The sequence below is a fragment of the Micromys minutus genome (assembly GCF_963924665.1).
Source record: "Micromys minutus genome assembly, chromosome: 2".
Lineage (NCBI taxonomy): Eukaryota > Metazoa > Chordata > Mammalia > Rodentia > Muridae > Micromys > Micromys minutus.
In genome coordinates, this window is record NC_137971.1 from 95,416,058 (window position 1) to 95,438,238 (window position 22,181).

A 22,181-nucleotide genomic window follows, 5' to 3' on the forward strand; every position below is an offset into this window, starting at 1 on the left:
ACTCTGTTATGACACAGGGTAGGAACTGAGGGCTGGCAAGGAGCTCCTTATGAGCTGACACTCCAGCTCTGTCTTCACAGACTGGGACCCAGCCCCAGGACGAAGCTGTCTGGGACCTCAGCTGTACCCAAAGATAGCTTCAGGATGCCTAGTTCTATTTCACAGCATGTATGTCCTGTGGGCTTGCAGATGTCAGCACCAAGCCCCCAAGAGAGGAAGTTCTACCAGGCTTGCTGACCTGGGCAAACCGCAGGCCAGATGGGCCACCCCAAGCCCTGCTTTGAACAGTACAGTGCTTCCTGCCTGGAGAACCCACTATTAGTCAGCAGTCTTCAAAATAGATGAGGGTTGAAAGGTAGAAACAATGGGAACCTAGGGCAAAGAAAGCTCTTGACACCCAGAATAAATTCTCTGTCCTTTCATCTGGCCATAGACCACCAAGGTTTGGCCACAGTATGTCACTTGTCCCCAGTTGCTTCCCCAGGGAGTACTGGCTGTAGTCAGGTTGCAGTGGTGCCCACAGTCTGTCCCTGATGCTGGCTCGGTCCACCTCCATGCCTCTGGTCATGTTGTGCCCTGCTCAGTCCTCTCAAACGCCAATTAAATTTATTTTAATGTTAAATTTAGATTGGGCATAATGTCACGGGCTTAAAATCCCAGCACTTGAGAGGCAGGAGGATGAGCATCTGTAAGTGATCCCACATGCCTGTAATCCCAGCACTCTGGCAGCTGAGGCAGGAGGATAATCATGAGTTTAAGGAGTGATAAGCTCTAGGCCAGCCTGAGCTACACCGTGAGATTCTGTTTCAGGAATTTTAAAAGGAGTTGGAGGTCACCTTCAGGCAGCCTGGACCACATAAGACCCGTCTCATTAAAAAAAAAATCTAGTTTGGGAATATAATAATGTAAATGTTTATTATATATCTTGAAAATAGAATAGATATTTGGGACATGTTTTAGTTGGACAAGCCATATTTTAAGTGCTTAGTCACTACACGTGGCTGGTGGCTGCTGTATTAGATAACGTGGCCATGGCAGGCATGACACGCTTACAGCCCAAAGGCCACCCGAGCTCCGGAGAACCGTGAATGCAAACAACACAAATCCTCGGGTCTCAGCTGTGCCACTTCTGGCTGCGTGGTGCCCACCCTCAGAGGATTTTGCTCACATGTGAAGGAGCCCAGGACTCCCCCACACGATGCTCTTTGCAGGTCCTGAGGAAGATAGCACAAGCTCACACATGTTCTCCTAGTCCCTGGGGAGCGCCATAATTCCCTGCCTGACTCTGAACCATCCTGGCCTGAGGGCTGCCTCCTACCGTGACATCTCCTTCTGCTGTTCTTGTTCTTCCAAGAGCTTGGCGTGTGCAGTTGCTGGTCAGGACCATCTCCAGCTCTTCCTCCAGTGGAGATTTATCAGATATGATTTTGCTGCAATGCTCCCGTAATGAGCACTGTAGTTCAAGCAGAGAATGAGATAAACACAATGCCTGTTTATGCAGAACCCCGTACAGCAGTGAACGAGACAGACCCAGAAAAGGTTTCGACTCAGACCTATGTGTTTGTAAAATATATCTCTTATATTTCTATAAAAAAAAATACAGTTAATTTCTATTCTGAATTCCCAGTCTTCCAAATAATTCCAAAAGTCTGCCTTATTCTTTCTCAGGGCTCCACCAAGGTAAAAACAAATTGTGATGGAGGCTGTGGCCATGCATCAGAGGATCCAGCTCTGCCTACGAGGCAAAGCATCCGCCAACCCTGTTCACTAGGGCTCGTATGATTCCCCTTGGCATGCTTGAAACAGAGGCTTCCTGGTATAGCCGGGAGTTTGGGAAGCCTGCTTCTCCGTGCTAGGTCTCTGAGGTGCATGGCTTCCTGCCACTGATAGAAGCTAATGGCTGCTTGTTGCCAGCCTCATACTCACTTCCTGCCACAGTCTCGTCTCTGTTCTCTACACGTTAGTACTTTCTGCCCCGTCACCACCCCAACCCAGGCCAGGAAACCCAAAGCTGTGCTCAGGTAAGACGTAAGGAGTTGGAAAGGCAAAGCCAAGGGAGACAGCACGCCTGGATTAATATCTGAATGAATTGCTTGCTGAGACGGGTCAGGCTTTGGCAGCCAGTGCAGGGAGCAAGACGGGGGAGCCTGGACAAGGGTTCTGTGATAGCGGTGCCACGTGGGGTTCTGAAATGTGGAGAGCAGACTTTAGTCTCTTGGAAACTGGGGTGGGAAGCCGGGCACGGTGGCTCACGCCTGTGATCTGAACACTCAGAAGCAGAGCAGGAGGTCAGCCTGGTATAAGAGGTAAGACCCCGTCTCAAAAGGAAAAATAAAAAGATAAACAAGTTGAGAAAGTGGTATCTATAGCAACCACTGAGACAACTGCTCTCTCCCTCCACATAGTTCCAGAAAGCTGGCTAATCCTGACAGTGATCCAAAGTCTTTCCCCCTGAAGTTGCTGGCTGCTAACTCTGACCTCAGGCTGCATAGAAAAATGTAATGGCATCAGACCCACAGGCACCACAGGGAGCTTATCATGTTGGGTAAGGAGAGTGGCAAAGATGTTGCTAAAGGTGATGGTGATGTTGGTGATATATGATGGTGGTGGCGGGATTAATAACTTTGATGATCCGCTCCAATTTACTTTCCTGTTGTTGGAATAAACACCTCAAACAAAAGCAAAGTGCAAAAGTGCAAAAGTGCACAGTCTACCCTTGAGAGAGGTCAGAGCAGAAAACTCAAAGAGCTCAGTTCCAACAGGAAAGCTTTCTGCAGTGACGTCATGGAAGGATGCTGCTCATGTGCTTGTTTCCAGACTCATGCTCAACTATTTTCTTATGTAGCCCAGGCTCACTTGCCTAGGGATGGTCCCACCCATGGTGGGCTGAACCCTCCTACATCAATTGGCAATCAAAAAAATGACCCACAGACATGCCCCATAGACCAATCAGATGGAGACATTTCCTCAGCTGAAATTCCCAGGTGTGTCAAGTTGACAGCCAAGATTAGGCATCACATAGTGTCAGTGATAATGATGCCAGCAATGAAAGTATTACTGGTGACTGCAATGGTGTGAGTTGATGTCCCTTTTGGTGACGTTAGTCATTTGGTGACACAGATGAAGTTAGTAACATTAATGAAGATGATTATATTAAAAATAAGGGTGATTATATGATAATCACAATGTTAGCAATGATTCTGAAGATACACGTAACAAGGATAATAACAGATATTACCTGTGGCTAGGACAGAGGCAGCGATAATCATATTACGATAGTATCATCATGAATAAATTGGTCATCTAACTGATTGTGAAGATTGTGCTGAAATGCATAGGCATGATAGGGCTGACCATAGTCGTATCTATGATGACAATTGTTACTGACATCCTGTTTAATTATGGAGCCCGAGGTCAGAGCATGTGAATGGCAACATGTTACAGTTTAACCACAAGAGTTTCATTCAGTCTTTAATTCCTCCTGAGTACCTAAGGGGGCAGGAACCAGTGGAAAACCAGCAGCCTGTGCTCCTGATAGGGTAGCAGAGCTCATCCAAGAGTGCCTCTGTCTACCCCACTGCCATGTCTGAAGAGGATCTCTTGCTTCCAGCTGACTGGGCCTGGCTATATGTCTTCTCAGGGTGAGGAGCTCTCCTCCCAGCACGAGCCTTTAAAGAAACAGGCTGGATTGCCCCAGATTGCCCCGGACTTGACTGTGGTCCAGTTTATCAAAGGTAAGTGAGCCCAGATGAAAACGGTGGGAGGAAACCAGAGATGCCTTTGAGATTATCCAGATTATCCAGAATGCAGTCCCTTAAAGCCTTTCCTTATTACTTAGTCTGCTTGTACAGGCCTCCTGTGAGCTCAGACATTCTTGGTAAGGTTGGTCACAGACCCCTCTCCTTAGGGTTCATCGCCATCTTTCTTGTCCTGCTAGAGCCCTTCTGTCCTTATGTGCCTGGATCCCACCAGGATCCCTTCATCCTTTGGGCTCTCTTGGAGCTTCTGCTCAGCTCTGCCTATCTTTACCCATCCTCCGCTATAAGCAGAGAACTCCTGAAGGACAAAGCTTGTGCCCCACTTTCCTCTAAGCCTGTAAGCAGGAAGCCCTGAGGAAATTCTTATTACATCTTCAGACTTTGGCACGGATGGAAAGCCAGGGGCCTCTGGTTCATGGTCCTGGCTTCTCTGTGGGCCATTTTTCCCCAGGACAATTTTTCAGTGCAGTAAGAAATAGACTCCCTGACAGAAACTTCATGCTAACCTGATCCTGACACAAAGAAATCAATCAGTTACGGGAGCCCACAGTGGCTCTAGGCAGCATTTTCTAAAGAACTCGATCCTGCGGACATTGATTGAGTATCAGCTGTGTCCAGGCAAGTCAAATGGCCCTGATGAAAGGCCTGCCAGGATACTGGTCATCCTACAGTCATGGGAAGTTATTTTCTGTCTCTAACCTGAGTTTCCTCATATAAAGACTGGGTTGGTAATATTTGCTTTGCCTTTCTCAAGGATTGGCATGTGGAATAAATAGACAGTTTTTAAAACTGTCTGTGTATAGTTTTTTTTATAATGGCTCCTCCCTTTTTGTTCTTAGCCATGTTTGAACAGTAAGTGGCCCTGTCATTTAATACCATTTAGAAAGGCATTATCCAGAGGGATCCTTTACTTTTCACCAAAGATGTGTGTAGCAGAAAAGAATTGGATTCAATTTTTTTTTTTGCCAGTTTTCTAAGATTTGATGTTGGGGTATCTAGCTCCCAATTTTCCCCGATTCCCAGGAGAAGGGAGTGTCTAATTCTATGGGGCTGGACCTAAAGACAGTGTCTGCACTGCTAACCTCAGGTCACCCCCAGTTGCTGGAAGGCCTCAGCACACTGTCGCATGGAGGATCATATTAATCCCTGCTCTGCCGCCTGCTCGGGGAACAGCTGGGGCTGGATGTGCAAATGAAATCCTAGAGCTGGTGGTCTGGGCCAGCGCATCTCTGGACCCTACAGCTTCTGTAGACTTGGGGCTTAGCCAACTTGACCTCTGGGTAGTGAAGTTCTACAAGGACCTGCCTTTCAGCACCTGTAATCATGGGGCATGGGGGCGGGGCATGAAGGAGAAGACAATCCCTGGAAGAGGACTTCTTACCTGTTGGGGGAGGCACATTCTCTCGGTCTGCAAATGGAGGGGAAACTATTTGATGAAAAGAGAGCAGACCATCATGATAGAGGAGCTCCTCATTTGACGGGAGCGACATGGTCCAGGAGTTACGAGAGGGCTGTGGCTTGAAGGGGGGAGAACCACTAAGCTGAGGGCACACTTGGTCAGTGCCTGGCCCCTGAGCTGGATAAGGCTGGTGAGGGAGACGGCCCCTGAGTTGAGGAAGGTCCGTTGTCTGATGGGGAGACCTTGTGCTGAATGAGGGAAGCCCTTTGTTAAGAGGAGGCTGAACCTGAGCAGGAGACAGGCCCTGGAATTCCCCATCAGGTAGCTATGGGAAAGGCATGGCCCTGCCCTCCAGAAATTTTCCATCCCTTGTGGAGCCGGCTGTGGCTGCTGAGAAGTGGGGGATGGGCTCACAGTCCACTGCAGTGATGAGTGCTGCAGAATGAGAGGGGTGGAGAGAGGAGCCCTCTGGAGCCAGGCTGCCAGAAAGAACAGCCAGCATCCGAATGGGAGGAGCGGAAGGGAGAGCGGTTTTGCCCCTGAAGTGAAGAGAGCCTGGCCTTGCCCTGGTCTCTCTGGACAATCCTGAGTGTGCCCCTACCTGCCTCCCCTGTCCGTCTTTGCAGTGGAGAACAAGTAATATAAAAGAGCAGTTCATGTGGAGCTTCAGATGCCTGAGCAATTCATGGAGGGAGGGAGGAGGGAGGGAGGGGGGACAGAGGGAAAGGGCTGCAGCAGCTACCTGGAGTGAGGTCTCTAGGGCCACCTAACTTATCTCAAATGCTAGCTGGAGATGGTCTGGAGACAAAGGACTAGGGACTCCATGGCTCTAGGCCCTTCTCATCCCTCCTGGGCTGACTTTATTTTCTGGCTCCAAAGGAAAAAGGCCCAGACCTTGAGGATAGGGACCAAGCTAGTCTGACTATGCTCTGAGGGCAGATAGATTGTATCTCCTGTAACACAGGGATGCAGGCTTTGGTCTGACAGGACTCAAAGGCTCTCTCACCTGATCCCTGGGGCTGTCTCTCCTCACTAGCACGTCCTACTTCTCTTCCTTCTTTCTCACACTGTCTAATGGTGGAGAACCCATGTGCCAGAGCAGAAAGTGTCCTCAGACATTCCTGGGCACCCTACTCACCAGGAGAAAAGGAACTTACCTACAATTCTGAGCTCAAAGGTTTAGCACTTCTGGGGAGGGCAGCCTGACCGAGGCACTGAGGTAGGATTCAGGATCTACCCAGAGCCTGGAGAGGTCCCCAATGCCAGAACAGTGATGACCACTGTCTATCTCCAGCCTGCTCTCCTGCCCACACCCCACTAGGAATTCCTCTCCAAGGCCCCTCATTCTCCTAGCTCTGTCCAACATCCAGGAAGCCTCCTGCCTGGCCCATGGCTGCCCGGGGTTCATTTTCTCTAGAGACCTGAGATTCTTCTGCCCCAGGCGTTTGGACATTTGATCTGGTCCTCATTCATTAAACAGTATTTACAACGGTTTTTTTTTTTTTTTTTTTTTTTTTTTTTGGGCAAAATGACTAGTGTGCCCTGAGCTCTAGAGATAAAGTGACTGATGTTGTAAGTAGTACTCTGGAATAAAATGGGGGTGAGCTGGCAATGAAACAGCTAAATGAATAAGATGTGCAATTTGTTAGTGCTCTCAGGAAACGCACACTAGCCGAGAGGCATCAGAGCACCCATGGGCATCTGAATTAAGGACAAAGAAGGGAGGATTCAAGGCCAGACTGGCATAGAAGGAGCATAAAGAGCCGGAGGGAACGGAGAGGGAGAACAATTCAGTACCAATGGGGGAAAATCTGAAATGAGATGAAGTGAATGAAATAGGCTCAAATGAGATGGTATAAAATAGACTCGACTCCAACAGACCTGAACAGAAATAAACATGTTAAATAAACCCCCACGTAACCCAGGGAAGTGTAAGTCCTTAAGAGAATTTCAGATCTGGAGTAGGACTGTAATGCGATAGCATGGGAAGCTCTAGAATTAAACGGAATGGAAGAGAGAATGGAACGGAAGGGGCGGGGCAGACAGACGTGGATGGTGTCTGCCCACGCTGACCTCCTTTCTGTTTGTCCCGACAGTCTTCCCTAGGGTGCTGCTGCGGACGCTGCGCCACCCCATCTTCTTGCTGGTAGTCCTGTCCCAGGTGTGCACCTCATCCATGGTGGCAGGCACGGCCACCTTCCTGCCTAAGTTCCTGGAACGCCAGTTTTCCATTACGGCCTCCTTTGCCAACCTGCTCCTCGGCTGCCTCACTATCCCCCTGGCCATTGTGGGCATCGTGGTGGGAGGTGTCTTAGTCAAGCGTCTCCACCTGAGCCCCATGCAGTGCAGTGTCCTCTGTCTGCTCGGGTCGCTGTTGTGTCTGCTGCTCAGCTTACCGCTCTTCTTCATTGGCTGCTCTACCCATCGTATTGCAGGCATCACGCAGGACCTGGGGTGAGTGGGCATGCGCATGGGAAGGTGCGTGGTGAGGGTAGGTCAGTGAGCCACCTACCTCTCTCACCCACCCCCGGGCACTGTCTCCCCTCAATGCCTACAAAGCCCTGTGCAAGTCCCTTCCTAGGCTCGTGTACAAGCAAGCAGTGCTCACTGGAAGGCACCAAATGCCACAGAAGAGGGATGGATGGAAGGGCCGGAAGTTGAGTCAGGGTGCAGCCCCCTGTGGAATGGTACTTCCGGGGAGGCTGAGACCTGAGGGCCCACAGAAGTGGGATGGAGGCCACACGTAGGAGGAAGGACCCTGCATGGCCTGAGGGAGGCTTTTGCTCCCAGCTGAGGTTAGGTCTTCCCAAGTACAAGCTCCACGCCTTAGAGAAAGAGAGTGAACACGGGGCTGGGCAGTCCTCCTCAAGGAGGCCAGACGAGGTTAAGAAATCCTGCCTCTGCCTACAATAGCCTCATTTTAACTGGAAGATACACTAAGCTTTGTTTGGCCCAGCACTCAGCTAGAATTCCCCCTTGGCACAGCCTCCCCCCATTCAAATGCCAGGTTCCCTCACCTGGGCTCTTACACGTGACTGCAGAGGACTCAGCTCAGGGCTAAGACACCTTGGGCTCCACCCTCATCACTTGGCTCGCTTCCTTCTCCTGTCTGGAATGGGGCCTTCTGTGTGTAGGACGGGCCCTATCGGCCCTCCGGAAGCCCCAAGCCTGAGCAACAATGTTTCAAGTGAAGTCGGTGGAGATTTTAATCAACAGGGCAATGATAGCACGCGTTACAGAGATTGCATAGAGACTTTGTGAAGCACACGGGGGGGGGGCGGGGGGGAGCTTGAGCCTGCTGGGTGTGTAAGAGACTCTGGCCCTGGGCAGATGTCCTTAACACTGGTGGTACAGGAATAGGGAATTTCCCCCAGTTCACTCAACTGGTCTCAGGCCATCCTGCCTGCCTGTGTCTCCTTTAGCCTCAGTCTTGACATCGAATCATACCCATATTCTCACCACAGATCTTATAAATTGATGAGTTCAAGTTCACTGAAGCTTTCTGAGGCCAGTTGCGTTTCCCGAGTCTTCATGAGATCTCTATAATCCCTTTTGTCCCTGGACCCACTTTACCGATGATACAGTGTCACCTGGCAGGGATGCTGTGTTTCTTCCTGGCATGAAGCCAGGTCACAGCCTGTGTCCCAAAGCCATCCTCTTGCCCCTAACCCAGGATACTCACCCCTTTAGACTCGGCCTGTCTTCTACCTCCAGCTCCTATCCACCCTCAGTTCTCCAGCTAGGGCAAGAGCACCCCTGGGATCCTGGGGCAGGCCCTGTGGTGGGGGCACTTGACAGGTTGAGTAAGACAGGAGAATGACCACAGAGGTCGTGAGACTTCAGGAAAGCGACAGTGAGAAGGGATATTACAGAGATATTAAGGTCCCAGAGGGAGGAAGGCCCCACAGCTGGTCCATCTCTTCGCCAGCCCCCCCCCCCAGCTGTACTTTGCTGAGACAAAGTAGCAATTCAACTCAAAGAGAAAATGGCCCCTTCATCTGACACTCACTTCCCGGAGGGATTTCTCATGTGTTGCATCCAAATACAGGAATGTTTGCAGAAGCTTCCAGACGTGTAGAATCCAGGGTTGAAGGGCACGTCACAGCCTCTAGCCGGGACTCCTCACTCCCCCATTAGAAAGTTCACTGGGTGTCAGCAGCATCAGTGTTTCTCCCTCAGGGAACAGCTGTAGCTGAAATCACCGGCCACTCCTCTCAGAGCAGGAGCCAGGCTTCATCAGAGGGCCTGAGAGAGGAGAGCCCAGCCAAACACATTTGCCTCCTCTCTGTCTAGTGCCCAGCCGGGGCCAAGCCTGTTTCCTGGCTGCTCAGAGCCCTGCACCTGCCAATCGGATGACTTTAACCCTGTTTGTGACACCAGTGCCTACGTGGAGTACACCACACCCTGCCACGCAGGCTGCACGGGTCGTGTGGTCCAGGAGACTCTGGGCAGGAGCCAGGTAAGGCCGACCTCCCACGCAACCCCCACCTCCAAGCCCCGCCCCCTCCTTGTATGTGCTGCCTGTCACTCTGAACCTCTGTCACTGCCTAGTTCCTCTGCTTTGGCAGGTGCAGAGCACCCTCCTGTCAACAAGGTTCCCTGCCAGCTAGGGCTCAGGGAGGTGAACCAGAGCTCCCAGCTGCTGGTCTGCTCAAGGAAATGACCCACAGGAATTCCTGGCCGCAGCCGGGAAGGAGCGGCCCCTACCAGTACATACAAGGGTGGAGGCGCCATAGCCCATCTGGGAAGGTCCCAAAAGGCTCCAAAAAAAGCACCATCTGTGAAAGACCTTCCAGGATCATTAGGCAAATAAGGGATGGGAGGGCTTTCTAGGCAGGACAACAGACGCACAGACTTAAAGAACACACACGATGTGTGGTCTTACTAGATCCCAGTCCCTGTTGTCAATGGTTTACTGGGTGGGTTTACTAACACGGAAGAAGAGAGTTCCTATGATATGTTAGGCACTCGATTTTATTATACCCATTATATAGATAAGAAATGAAGGCCTGGGAAAGGACTAAGCAGTGCCTAGAGTTTTATACCAGAGTTGGGACTAGAATCCAGGTCTTTGGTCCCAAGCCCAGCCTGCCCTGGATTCAGATGATCCACCACTTAGAAGAGGGTCAGCACTCAGGGTTTCGTTCCAACCTGAGATTGGTTGTCTCTTGCCCTGTGTACCTCTGTGGTTCATCACGACAACCTGGGCTCGGGGATGGGCTGCTCTATGCCCAAGGTGCACTCAGGTAGGTGACAGGAGATAAGAGAAGGTGGCCACGCTAGATCTCGGGCTTATGAAGCAAAGTCAACCCTGTGGGGAAGACTGGGGACATCTGTAAGAACTTCCTACCACGGACATTGATGCTTTGAGGGAAGCTTGGGGAGGAATCTAGAAAGCAGTGTCCAGTCTTGGTGTCTGCCCGGGCTGTCCTTCCAAGCAAAGGAGCAGTTTTGGAGCTGCCTGCCAGTCCTCTGCTTTGGCATGCTCCTCCATGGCCTGACTCCTGAGTGCCTGCCGCTCAGTAGGCTGCTTGGGGTAACAGAAGCCTAAAGGCCACTTGTTGGTAGTGTGAAGTGCTGTGAGGACTTAGGGTTCTGGCAGTACAACCTGGTCATACCCAGCAGCAAGTGGCAATAGATAGACATCTTGAATTCCCAGCATTCCAAACCCCAGTGGCCCACCCCACCCCACCCCCGCCGCCATCTTTGTTCTTTCTTTAATTCTATCTCCTGAATAAATAGTGCACCTCTAAAGTCTTTCCCCGTGCACCCTGGCAATGGGAACTTCTCCTTGCTCATCCCAGTAGCCACTGCGCTTAAACTCTGTAGAGCTCCACCTCAAGTTTCTCAGCCCTTCTCATTCTGGGAATTATCAGGGGGTTAGTAAGAAGTAAGAGGCCCAGGGGGCTCCAGGTACCCTAGCCAGCAGTCTACCTTTGAGATGGACAAATCCCTGCACACCTGGCTGAGGCTTCCATCAGGTAACTGATGTAACTGTGGTCCATCTCAAGGTCTGACCTGGTGCCGCAAAGAAGGCTCAACGCTTAAGAGTGTGTTGTTCTGCCAGGGGACCTGAGTTCAGTTCCCAGCATTCATTGCGGGCAGCTTGCAACCACCTGTAACTCCACTCCAGAGATCTGGCACACTCTTCTGGTCTCCGTGGGTACCAACACTCATATGCAGACACACACACACACACACACACACACACACACACACACACATGCACACACTTTGAACAACAGGAAAGGAAGGTTTTTCTGGTACCAAAGGACAGTGGTTGTCTGCCTCCCTCTTAGTTGATCCCTGGCTGTAAGTTCTGCAGGCTGCCATCAAACCCAACAGTACTGGCTTAGGGACAGTGTCTGCCTCACAGCTGTAGCCCAATCCGAGCACAGCAGTCTGCTTCCAGGCACCTTGTTTGACTCAGATGATCACAGATTCATAATAGTCAGAGTTTGGGAGTCCAGCCAACTCTATCCTGCTTGGGAAACTTGGGAGCTTCCCTAGGCCCTAGGCCCTTGGCTGGCTTCTACCCTTGGAGGCTCCTGAAGGCTCTTCTCCTTCTCCTCACCCCAGGTCTTCTACACCAACTGCAGCTGCGTGGCAGGGAATGGCACCCTACCTGCAGGTTCCTGTGAATCAGCCTGCAGCCGCCTGATTCTGCCCTTCATTCTCCTAATCAGCCTGGGGGCAGCAGTGGCCAGCGTCACCCACACGCCTTCCTTCATGCTCATTCTGAGGTGACAGCAGAACGGGCAGGGTGGGTGGGTTTCAAGGAGTTTCTACCGACAGCCAGGATGGGACATTAACCGGAAGGGGTGAAGGAATGAGGTCACCTAAGTGTCCTAGGTCCCCAAGAAAACCAGGACTACACAGAAAGACCTTGTGTCAAAAAAAAAAAAAGGAAGAAGAAAAAAGAAATAGAAAGGAAGGAAAGAAGGAAGAGAGAGAGAGAGAGAGAGAGAGAGAGAGAGAGAGAGAGGAAAGAAAGGAAGGAAGAATGGAAAGAAGGAAGGAAGGAAGGAAGGAAGGAAGGAAGGAGGAAGGAGAAAGGAAGGAAGGATGAGAAAAGACTATTAGAAGATGAAGACCACAACAGAGACTAGCATGAAGAAGAATGTAGATAAAACAAATGCCTGTGGGAAGTTGAGCGTGCAGGCTGTAGTGACTTGAGTTGACTTCTCAACAGTTGCCAGTCCCCTGTTGTCTGCAGAACAGGGCTGGTGACATACCCATCCCCCCCAGGGATGAAATGGGCTGAGTGCAGAACTGACTTATAGGGAGCACTCCCTAAGTGCCAGCTGTGAGCGCTGTTCAGAAGCCATTCGATGCCGGATATCTCAGGTCACAGCATCGCATGCCGGGCAGACTGGACCTGGTGCACGCCTGTCCCAGCGTCAGGTCTCTCTAGGTGCTAAGACTTGGAGAAGTCAGTGGGATTCCAGGATGTGGGGCGGGCAGCGTGTGTGACCCTGGTAGTTGGTATGTGGGCCTGGGATGCAGGAAACTGGGCTCTGTAGGTCTTGGGGTGACAGATGCCAGCTCTGAGCCTTCCCCACCCCCTGACCTTCAGCCTGGCTTGAAAGTCAGAACCCACCGGTCGAAACCCTGCTGCTGCCTGGTGCTGGGGTTGAGTCCCCCAGCCCATCCTCACACAACCATGTCTTTCTTGGCAGAGGTGTGAAGAAGGAAGACAAGACTCTGGCCGTGGGGATGCAGTTCATGCTCCTGAGAGTGTTGGGTAAACCGCTTACCCAGGGACCTTGGTGGTGGTGGTGACGGGCATCCAGCCTTCTGCATGCCAGGCCTGGGATTCACAAGCCTGTGTGGGACCTTAGGGCTCCCAAGTGGGCGGGGTAACAAAACCTAGCCCTGTGTTGGGAGGTGGTGTGTGCCTTGGCCACACAGAGCCGTGATGGAGTCTTCCTCCAAGAGACCCAGCACCCTTGTGGCTTCCATGTGCTGAGGATGGGAACCGGGAAATGGTGCCCCTCTGCTATCTCCTGAGCCTCTCCTTCCCCAGCCTGGATGCCCAGCCCTGTGATCCACGGCAGTGCCATCGATACCACCTGTGTGCACTGGGCCCTGACCTGTGGGCGGCGAGCCGTCTGCCGCTACTACGACCATGATCTGCTCCGGAACCGGTAAACACCAGGGTGGGGCGTCCGTGTCAGGGCACACCCATCCTGCAATCCAGAGACTGCATCTAGAGAGCTCTCATCTAGCTGGTCTAGAACTCACTATATATATATATATATATAATTGAAAGTGACCTTGAATTTCCAACCTTCCTGCCTCTGCCTCCCAAACACTGGGATTACAGGCATGTGCCACTACACCCTGGATTTTTTGGTTTTTGAGTCATGACTTTATTTTATGCCCAGGTTGTTCTCAAACTCACTAGAGCAGCCAGGCTGGCCTTGAACTCATGACAATCTTCTCACCACAGCATTTTAAGTGGTGAGGATTTCTCCCACATAAGCTTCCACACTGGACTAGCTCCCCTATGAAGGAAATGACAGCTAAAGAGGCTCTTATAAATGACAGAGCCACATCTCTCCTCTAAGCTATCAGACAGCAGTGAGCCCTGACCCTCTCCCCTGGGTCTCAGTCTTCCTATCTGTACAATGGGAGCTCAGAGGAGACCACAGACAGGCATGGATAACATAGGCTAGGTAAATGTGGAAGAACTTGAAACAAGACATGGGCTAGCCAGGGAGTGGTTGGCTCTGTCTCAGAGCCACACAACACAGCTCCTGCAGTCTGGGACTGTCTAGGAGGGCTTTCTTTCTTGCAAGAAAAAAAGCCGAACACGGACCACTGAATCCAGATAGGCTATGCAGGGCTAGCCTGGGTCATCCGTCTGTCAGTGATGGAGAAAGGGGGTGGCGTTTAGGCTCCCCCGCACACCCAGGCTCCCGGCAGAGTTTCCCTCCTCCATGCCTCAGTGCAGACTTTACCATCCCCACCCTAAGGCTAACCAGTGAGTTCAAGGTTTCTTGTTCTTCCTTCAGATTCATTGGCCTCCAGTTCTTCTTCAAAAGTGGGTCCCTGGTGTGTTTCGCCTTAGTTTTGGCCATCTTGAGGCAGCAGGAGAGAGAGGCCAGCACCAAGAAGAGCTCAGACCTTCAACTATAAGCATCAAGACCAGAGAAGAAACCTAAGGATTCCAGGAAGTTGTCAGCCAGCCCCACCCTGACCAGGAGTGGCAGCCACAGCCCTGCATCTTGTGAGCCTTTGCCAACGATGGGCAAGGCAGCACCCACGGGTGTCAGAAGTACCACGGTCCAGTGCCGGGTCCTCTACTAAATGGTGAAGTGACTTTGAAAAAGCTTCTGGCTTTGCTTGCTCTTTGGAACCAAGGAGACACTGTGAGAGGGTCATCCCCATTTCTCCCCCAGCCTCAGCTCAGCTCTGCCTCTTGTGGAGACCCTCCCCATGCTTGGGCAGGAGGAGATTCCAGCTCTCTGGCTGGATCCAGCTGCGCACATCTGTACTGTTAAGGCCTTCTCCCCAAGCCCCGCGGCCTGCAAGCAGTGTCTATTTGGCGCCCCCTGGAGGCAGAGTTTAGAAACGAGATTAAAGCGCTCTTCAAATGCAGCAGGAAGCAGGACACCATATTTGATTGAAGTGTGTGGGCTTAGCTGGAGAGGGGGATGGGCTCTTTGATTCAGAATGTCGCAGGTTTTGTGGTCGGGGAGCCACAGTTGGGAAAGGGAGGTTTATCCTTTCCTTTAGAGGCCTCATAACTTCAGAGACCACTTTATATTCAGGCCTGTTCCTATTAAATGTGTATTTTCAGAATCTCGAACAATTTGACCAGGAACCACCAAAGTCACTGTAGCTTTTGGGAATAAAATCCTAGTCCATATCCGTGAAGGCTTTGTAGCTAATGCCTGATACTGTCATAGCCAAGTCAGGGGTGACCTCTGGTTCTCTGTGGCCTCTGGACCAATGTGAGGTCTTAGGGCTGAGAAGAGCAAAGCCAAGCTCTACACAATGAACTATGGTGTAGCCTTCTCGGGTCAGGTTCTCTAGAACCCCCAGTTCTTTTCCAAGTTAGGCCTTGCCCTGCTTTCTGGACTGTCTTGTCTGGACTACTTGTCTCCAGAAGAGAAAGTCCTCATCTGCTCCCGGCCTGGCCTGTTAGCGCTACACACTCCAGCTGTGTGGCCACGCGGGGAGGTGAGGAGCTACGAGCAGCCCCCATACCTGTGTGCCAGCTCGTAGCTAAGGGACAAGGTACTTGTCCCCAGTGCAGGAAGAGGGACTATAGAAACTCATTCCTGGCAGGCATGGTGGCACACATCTGCGACCTAGCAGTTAGAGACTAGGTCAGATGTTCAGTGTGAGTCGCAGCTCCAGAGTGAGTTTGAGTCTAACCTGGACTACATGAGAATGTCTCAACAAATCTAAAAAGAATAGAAAGAAGAAGAGAGGAGAAGATGAGGAGGAGGAGGAGGAGGAGGAGGAGAGCCCAGACACCATCTGTCCTGCAGTTGGGTGTTTAACCTGAGCCTACACTAACCAGTGCCAAGATTTTTGAAATCACTTTCTCCATGACAAGTCTACCAGCGGGTTTCCTTCTGTCTGTTGCTTCCCAGGTTGCACGGGAACAGCCTTGCCGTGTGCATAGCTTATTATTAAACTTGTCTCTGCATAATGCCTCTTCCACGACACAAATGCATCCTTCCAAACTGCATTAGAGGTTTGCGTCAGCCACACCGATCTCAGTTATTCAGACTTCAGCCTCACCGGGTTAATTCACTCTGGCATCTTGCATTGTCTTGTGCCTCTGCGTTCTGCTCTAATTTTTCCTTTGACTGGCTTATTTCCTCCAGTAATGGTTTCAAAAATGGAATGCAGTCACGAGGCTGTCCGAGTCTTCACCTGTCTCAACTGTCACATTTTACAGAAGAGAAAGAGCCTCAGAAAAGTTAGGATGACTTGCATGGGACTATAATAATTTATAGATGACGATAAATGTATACACACACTCACATACACCCACACTCAACAGAGGGACCAGAGCTGGATCCAGATTTGTGGAAAGCGAAGCTAACGCACCTCACACGAGTTCTCTTTATGAAAAACAAATACAGAATATTGAGGGCAGGTTGAATATATAAACCACACTTTTACCAAAATGCCTGAGACCAGAGTGTTTTGGACTTGAGATATTTTCATATTTTGAAGTATTTGTATGATAATCATGAGTTCTCACAGGGATGAGACTAATCTAAACAGATTCGTCTGGGTTTCATACACACCTTATCCACACGCCTGAAAGTCATCTCGGGCGATATGTTGAGTGCTCCTGTGTGTGCTGAGAGCCAACACCTGAAATCAGGTCTGAAATATGCCATGTGTGTTGCACTAGTATTCAGGAAGTTTGTGTGTTAACACCTTTCAGACGGTGGGTTTCATATTAGGAATAGTCAGTCTTTACAAAATTAAATAAGAAAGTAAACATCTAAAATGAGAAGAAAAAAACCACTCCATCTAGAAAAATGGCATATTTTAAAAAATTTAATAATTGCCCTGCATACCTGTGGTCCATCTACGCTCGCCTACCTTTATAACTGGAATGTTCCAGACCGGCTTCTGGCTCTGTATGCATTCATATTTCTCCACTTCCTCCTCCACTCCCGGTATATTTCCAGGGTCACATGCCACAAACAAAAGCCATTGTCTCAGTGTTTAGCTCTTTGACATCACAGTGCCAAATGGGTGGGCAGTGGAGCTGGCTACAGTGACTTTTCCTCTGCTCAGCAGCGCACGGCACAATTGGGAATCCCAATTCCTCCTTAACTAGGCTCTAGAAGCCAGAAGCCACCTGGTGAGCTGCAAAGGAGGCTGTGGAGGGAAGTGGCTCAAGTGTCTTCCCACTGCAGGCTTCCCACTCGGAATAGGTAACATTCCTGGAGTGCCTCACTGGGCCTGAGGAGAGGCCCAGATGCCCACCAAGCATCCACTTCAGTGGGAGCTGGACTCTGGGGGAACTGAGGGAGGAGACAAAGCCTTCAGTCCATTCTGGGACCTGGCCCTTGGGGAAGCGGAGATATGGGATCCAAGGATTTGTCTGTGAGTGAACTCTTCTGGCTGGTCAGGTGAAGAGGGTTAGACATCCCTGTAAGAGAAATGTACAGCCACATGCCAAAGGTAGAGCAAAGAGGGTAAGAAAGATTTCTCTAGTCTGTGAGAGAAAATGCAAACACACATTCGTGCATACATATGGTACAGACATGTACCTGCTCACAAATACATGCATACATATTTTTACATGCAGGCCCATACCTCCTAACACACATGCATTTAGCCAAATGCACATATATACAAACATGTATGCATGCACAGACACATTAAAAATTCATACAAGCACTTTTGCATCCACTTACGTACACACATAATAATTCACATGATCCTGTGCACATATGCTCACATGCACATTTACACATTCACATGTCAGACACAGATTCTCACACACATGTGTATACTCACAAAATACAAACACGAACATACACAGAATCTACACATTCTCACACACATGCATTCACATACTCCATGCACTCACATGCACATTCGAAAACACATAATCTTGTATGTACATACAAACACATTTACATACTCACACTCATGCACACACCACCTCACACTAAGATTAAAATGCATCCACATTCATGCACACATGCAGGCACTGTCTATAACAGGCATACGCAAAAAAAAAATGTGCACTCACATTCACATGACCATACACACACACATGCATGTACACAGGCGTGCATGCAAATCCACACACGTGTATACACATGCACACCCACAAACTCATGCACAGAAAATCAAATAAACACATAAGCACACACCTAGTCTCCTGCCAATGAAGAGTCATGCGTATCTGTGTCTGCCAGCCACTGTCCCTACCCTGCACCAGGCTCTACCCTGCATCACCGCTGCTGAAGAGCAGATGGGACAGGCACCAGAAATAGCATCTGTGTCTGGCCTTCCGTTCCTTTTGCTGGAAAGCTCTGGGGCCAGCAGATGCTCCTTGGGCCCTGTCTCCACGGTCAGCACACTACATGCTCATCATTATCTGCCCATGTTGAGCATTTCCCCCATACACCCAGCCGCCTTCCTTGTCCTGTCTCTCCATCCCTCTTCACTAGGTCCCAGCCCAGCTCCAAAGCCACCGCCTGGGGGGGGGGGGACGCAGTGCAACATGACAGTGAAGGGCAAGTTGGGGAAGTTGCTTCATTAAAGATATAGACACCGTTAAAAATAAAATTATAAACCAAGCCAGATGTGGGCTGCAGAGGACAGAAGCAGATGGTGGGTTTGAGGGCAGCCTGGGCTACATAGTGAAACCTAATCTCAAAACCCAAAATAAATAAATTTGACTGTGCTCATTTCCTCAAACATATACAAATATACACAGTTGTGTGTGTGTGTGTGTGTGTGTGTGTGTGTGTGTGTGTGTGTGTGTGTAAAATTTCGGAGGTGGGGAGGCCTCTAAAGCGCAGTACAATCTTCCTAAGAGGCCAATATCTCAGGTCAAAGCCCTTTGTATTGGAGCTGCAGAGACGTCAGACTCAAGTTTAGAACACATGGAATCTGCCATGTGTTCCCAGTGTGACCCTGAACAACTGACCACATCTCTCTGCTCCCAGCTCCTTACCTGTGAGGCAGGTAGATCCTCCCACGGCTGTGGAGACAGGTACAACACCACCCTGCACTCCCAGGCTCAGCACCTGATGATGTGTAGTTTCCTTACCTGATTGAAAGGATTTAATACACGCCTGGAGCAGAGAGCAGGAAGGCCCTCGGGGACAGACAAGGCTCAGCTCCTATGCCTTGCCCTGGCTGCAACTCTAATCTCTTCCCCGCTGTCAGGCAGGGTTCAGCTGGCCCAGTCTTATCTCTCCCCACAGCCAGCTTGGGACAGCATTTCACCTCCAGATTTACATTTTTATTGATTTTCTTCTCCCTTCAGAGCTGCCCTTCCCTTCTGCCTCCCTCTTGGCTATAAAATGGGTCCACTGTGGGAAATAGCAGTTCTGGGGCCAAGCAGAACCGTGGGATGTCTCAAGCACGCTCCAGCCCATTCACTTACTCCAATCACCCACCCACCCAATCGGTTCGTCCCACAGAGCCATGTGTCCCACACAGCCTGCTCCCTGGAATGCACCCGAGAGCACCACGGGTGCAAGGCAATCAGAAAGCTGTGGATGTCTTCCTGGAGGGCAAGGAGGAGCCCTTGAAGCATTGATTGATGGATTATTCCATCGACTGGTTATTTTAAGCAGAGAATGACAAAATGTGTATTTTAGAAAAGGTCCGGGGGCTGCACCGTGGGCCTTTAGAGTGGGAAGGAGAGAGAAGGTAAGGTTCAGAGCTCAGGCATGAGGCTAGAACAGTCACCAGGAAAAGGCCTCGAGCCACGTCAGAAGCAGCGCTCTAGAAGTGGGACAGCCGGGCTGGGGCTTGAAAGATGAGCAGGCACTAGGTAGAGCCGGGAAGGGTGCTGAGCGGAAGAAGCTGCAGAGATAAGGGGAAGGTCGGGAGAAAGCTCCTGAGAGGCTGAGGAAATTTCCACTCGTTCTGAACGCTCAGCGTGACCTAAAAGGGCACGGTGAGGGGCCGAGGCTGAAAAAGTGGGTCAGGGCCCTCGGCCTCTCATGCTTGCTGTCCCCTGAGCCTGGGCACAGCTGGAGGTGAGAGAACACAGAGGGAGCCGGGCAGGGCTCTGAGCCTCAAGTTCCAGTTCTCCTTCCTCAAAACAAGCCTTCCCAGTCCACAACACTGTACGTTTTGTAGAAAACAGGGTGGGTGTGGGCCGGGTTTTTTTTTTTTTTTTTTTTTTTTTGAATAAACTTAAAGGACCTGAGGCCCGTGGAGGGCACTGATTTGTCAAACGGAGTACCACTGCACACGCCTGTTGATCCCTACACGGAGAAGGCAAAGGCAGGAGGATCCGAATTTCAAGGTCGTTCTCTGCTATGAAGACTCTGAGGCCAGCCTGCGCCTAGATGAGACCCTGTCTCCAAATATGCAAGCAAGCAAACAAAACCCATAAGAGAGAGGAGAGGGGTTGGGGAGGGAGGGAGAGAGAGCGCTCAGCAGTTAAGAACACTTGCTATTCTTCCAGAGGACCCAAGTTCTGTGCCCAGCACAAACAGGCAGCTCACAACTCATAGCTCCAGCTCCAGGGAATCTGACGCCCTCTTGTGGCCTTCTTGGGCACGTACACACACGCTTACATACAAATAAAACCAAAAGGTTTTGAAGGAAGTGGAGGGGTTTGACCCGGGTCTTTCAAGAGCCCCCGAAACCCCATTTTAAAATCCCCATATTTGTTTCCGAATCACCACACACTCAGTAAGTGGGGTGGACAAGGCAGGGAAAAAAACTACAACAAATAGAGCCGGGGTTGTTTTCAGTTTCTTTGTTTTATTTATTTATTTTTTATGTCCCCATTTCTTCTTCCACTTTCATACTGTATATAAGAAAACACAGCCAGGTGCCCTTTGTGCTTTGGAAAGCACCTCCCAGCTCTGTCACTTACAAGGTGAGCAAAGCCCCCACACAACTGTGTTTTGCCCCCCCTTGTGAATAATAAAACCCAATCATCAAAACAATTGAGGGGGAAATACTAAATTATAGTGACTTATATCTATTATACTTATACTGATGCTTATATCTATTACCGAGTAACAAATGGCCCCAAAATTTATCGGCTTAAAGCAACAAGTACCTTTTTACCTTATACAGGTTTGGGCCGTCAAGATTCATGAGTTAAGCGGACGCTCAGGGCCCTCACTAAAACTGTAGGCAAGTGTCTGCCAAAGACTCAGTGAGGGCCAGGCATAGTAAAGCACTCCTGTAATCTCATCGGGAGGCAAAGGCAGGAAGACTGCCACAAGTCGGAGAGAGACTACAGAGCCAGACGCTTCCTCAATAATAGATATAAAAGACAGCTCTTGGGAGGCAGAAACAGGAGGATCTCTGGGACCCTGGTTTACACAGCTAGCTCCAGGCTAGCCAGAGCTACATGGTGAGAAGTAAATAAATAGACAAATGAAATAAGTTCACCAAAGTTGTTCAGTGGATAAAGACACTTGCTGCCAAGCCTGATGACTTCAACTGCATCCCTGCAGCTCATGGGGGAGAAGGAAAGCAATGTTTCCGGCAACTTGTCCTCTGACCTCTGTATGCATGAGCCATGGTGAGTGTGTGCCCACTACATGTGCACATAAGACAAACAAACAAACAGACAGACAGACAGACAGGCTCAGCTGAGGCTGGAAGATTTTTTGTAAGCCCAGCAGTTGGCTAAAGGCTTCTGTTCGTGGTCCTCTCTCCTGAGGCTGCTCATCCCACTTAAGCCATGGACGCTTCTCCTAGAACAGAGGAGACTGTGTGCTGTCAGGGTGGAAACCTTGGTGCTCTGGAGGTGACAGGCTGCAACCTTTGCCATGTTCTTTTGACTGCCAGACTAATCCTGCTACAATGTAGGTGGAGAATACAAAAAATATACGACTACCAGAAGGTGTGTGTGAGCCGCTGAAGCCATTTGAAAGGTGTCACCCACATGCCCAGAATGACAGATGGCACACAGTAGGTGCTTATATTCACATGCCCAGAATCACAGATGGCACACAGTAGGTGCTTATACCCACGTGCCCAGAATCACAGATGGCACACAGTAGGTGCTTATTCCTTAAAAGTTTCAATTACTCTCCCAGTTGTCACAGCTGGGCTAAGAGGACAAGATTGGACATGAGAAAGAAGAGATCAGGTCAATGGAAAATGCCCTCTAATTATACCACTCTCAACTGCAGTAAGAAAGAATGTCTAAATGAAAGAGTGTAGCCAGGGAGACTTCCTAGCAGGGGTAAAGAGCGGTCGTGAGGGAAGACAGGTGAGCATAGCAGGCCCGCTGCACCTGCCATGGCTCGGGTGTGAAACCCTCTCCCACGCAGAGCTCGTGTGTTTGAACACTTGGTCCTCTAGGGCAGCACGGTTTT

General features: G+C 50.3%; 1 protein-coding gene across 1 annotated transcript in view; it reads left to right on the top strand.

Moving 5' to 3' along the window:
• SLCO2B1 (solute carrier organic anion transporter family member 2B1) overlaps nucleotides 1-15,758 on the top strand; it is a 45,744-nt gene extending 29,986 nt beyond the window's left edge. Inside the window, 7 exon segments of the mRNA XM_080913076.1 lie at nucleotides 3,641-3,734; nucleotides 7,254-7,611; nucleotides 9,451-9,616; nucleotides 11,737-11,900; nucleotides 12,837-12,901; nucleotides 13,184-13,304; nucleotides 14,175-15,758. Coding sequence (XP_080769202.1) covers nucleotides 3,641-3,734; nucleotides 7,254-7,611; nucleotides 9,451-9,616; nucleotides 11,737-11,900; nucleotides 12,837-12,901; nucleotides 13,184-13,304; nucleotides 14,175-14,298 — 1,092 coding nt within the window. The 3' untranslated portion in view covers nucleotides 14,299-15,758.
• The last annotated feature ends 6,423 nt before the right edge of the window (nucleotides 15,759-22,181 follow it).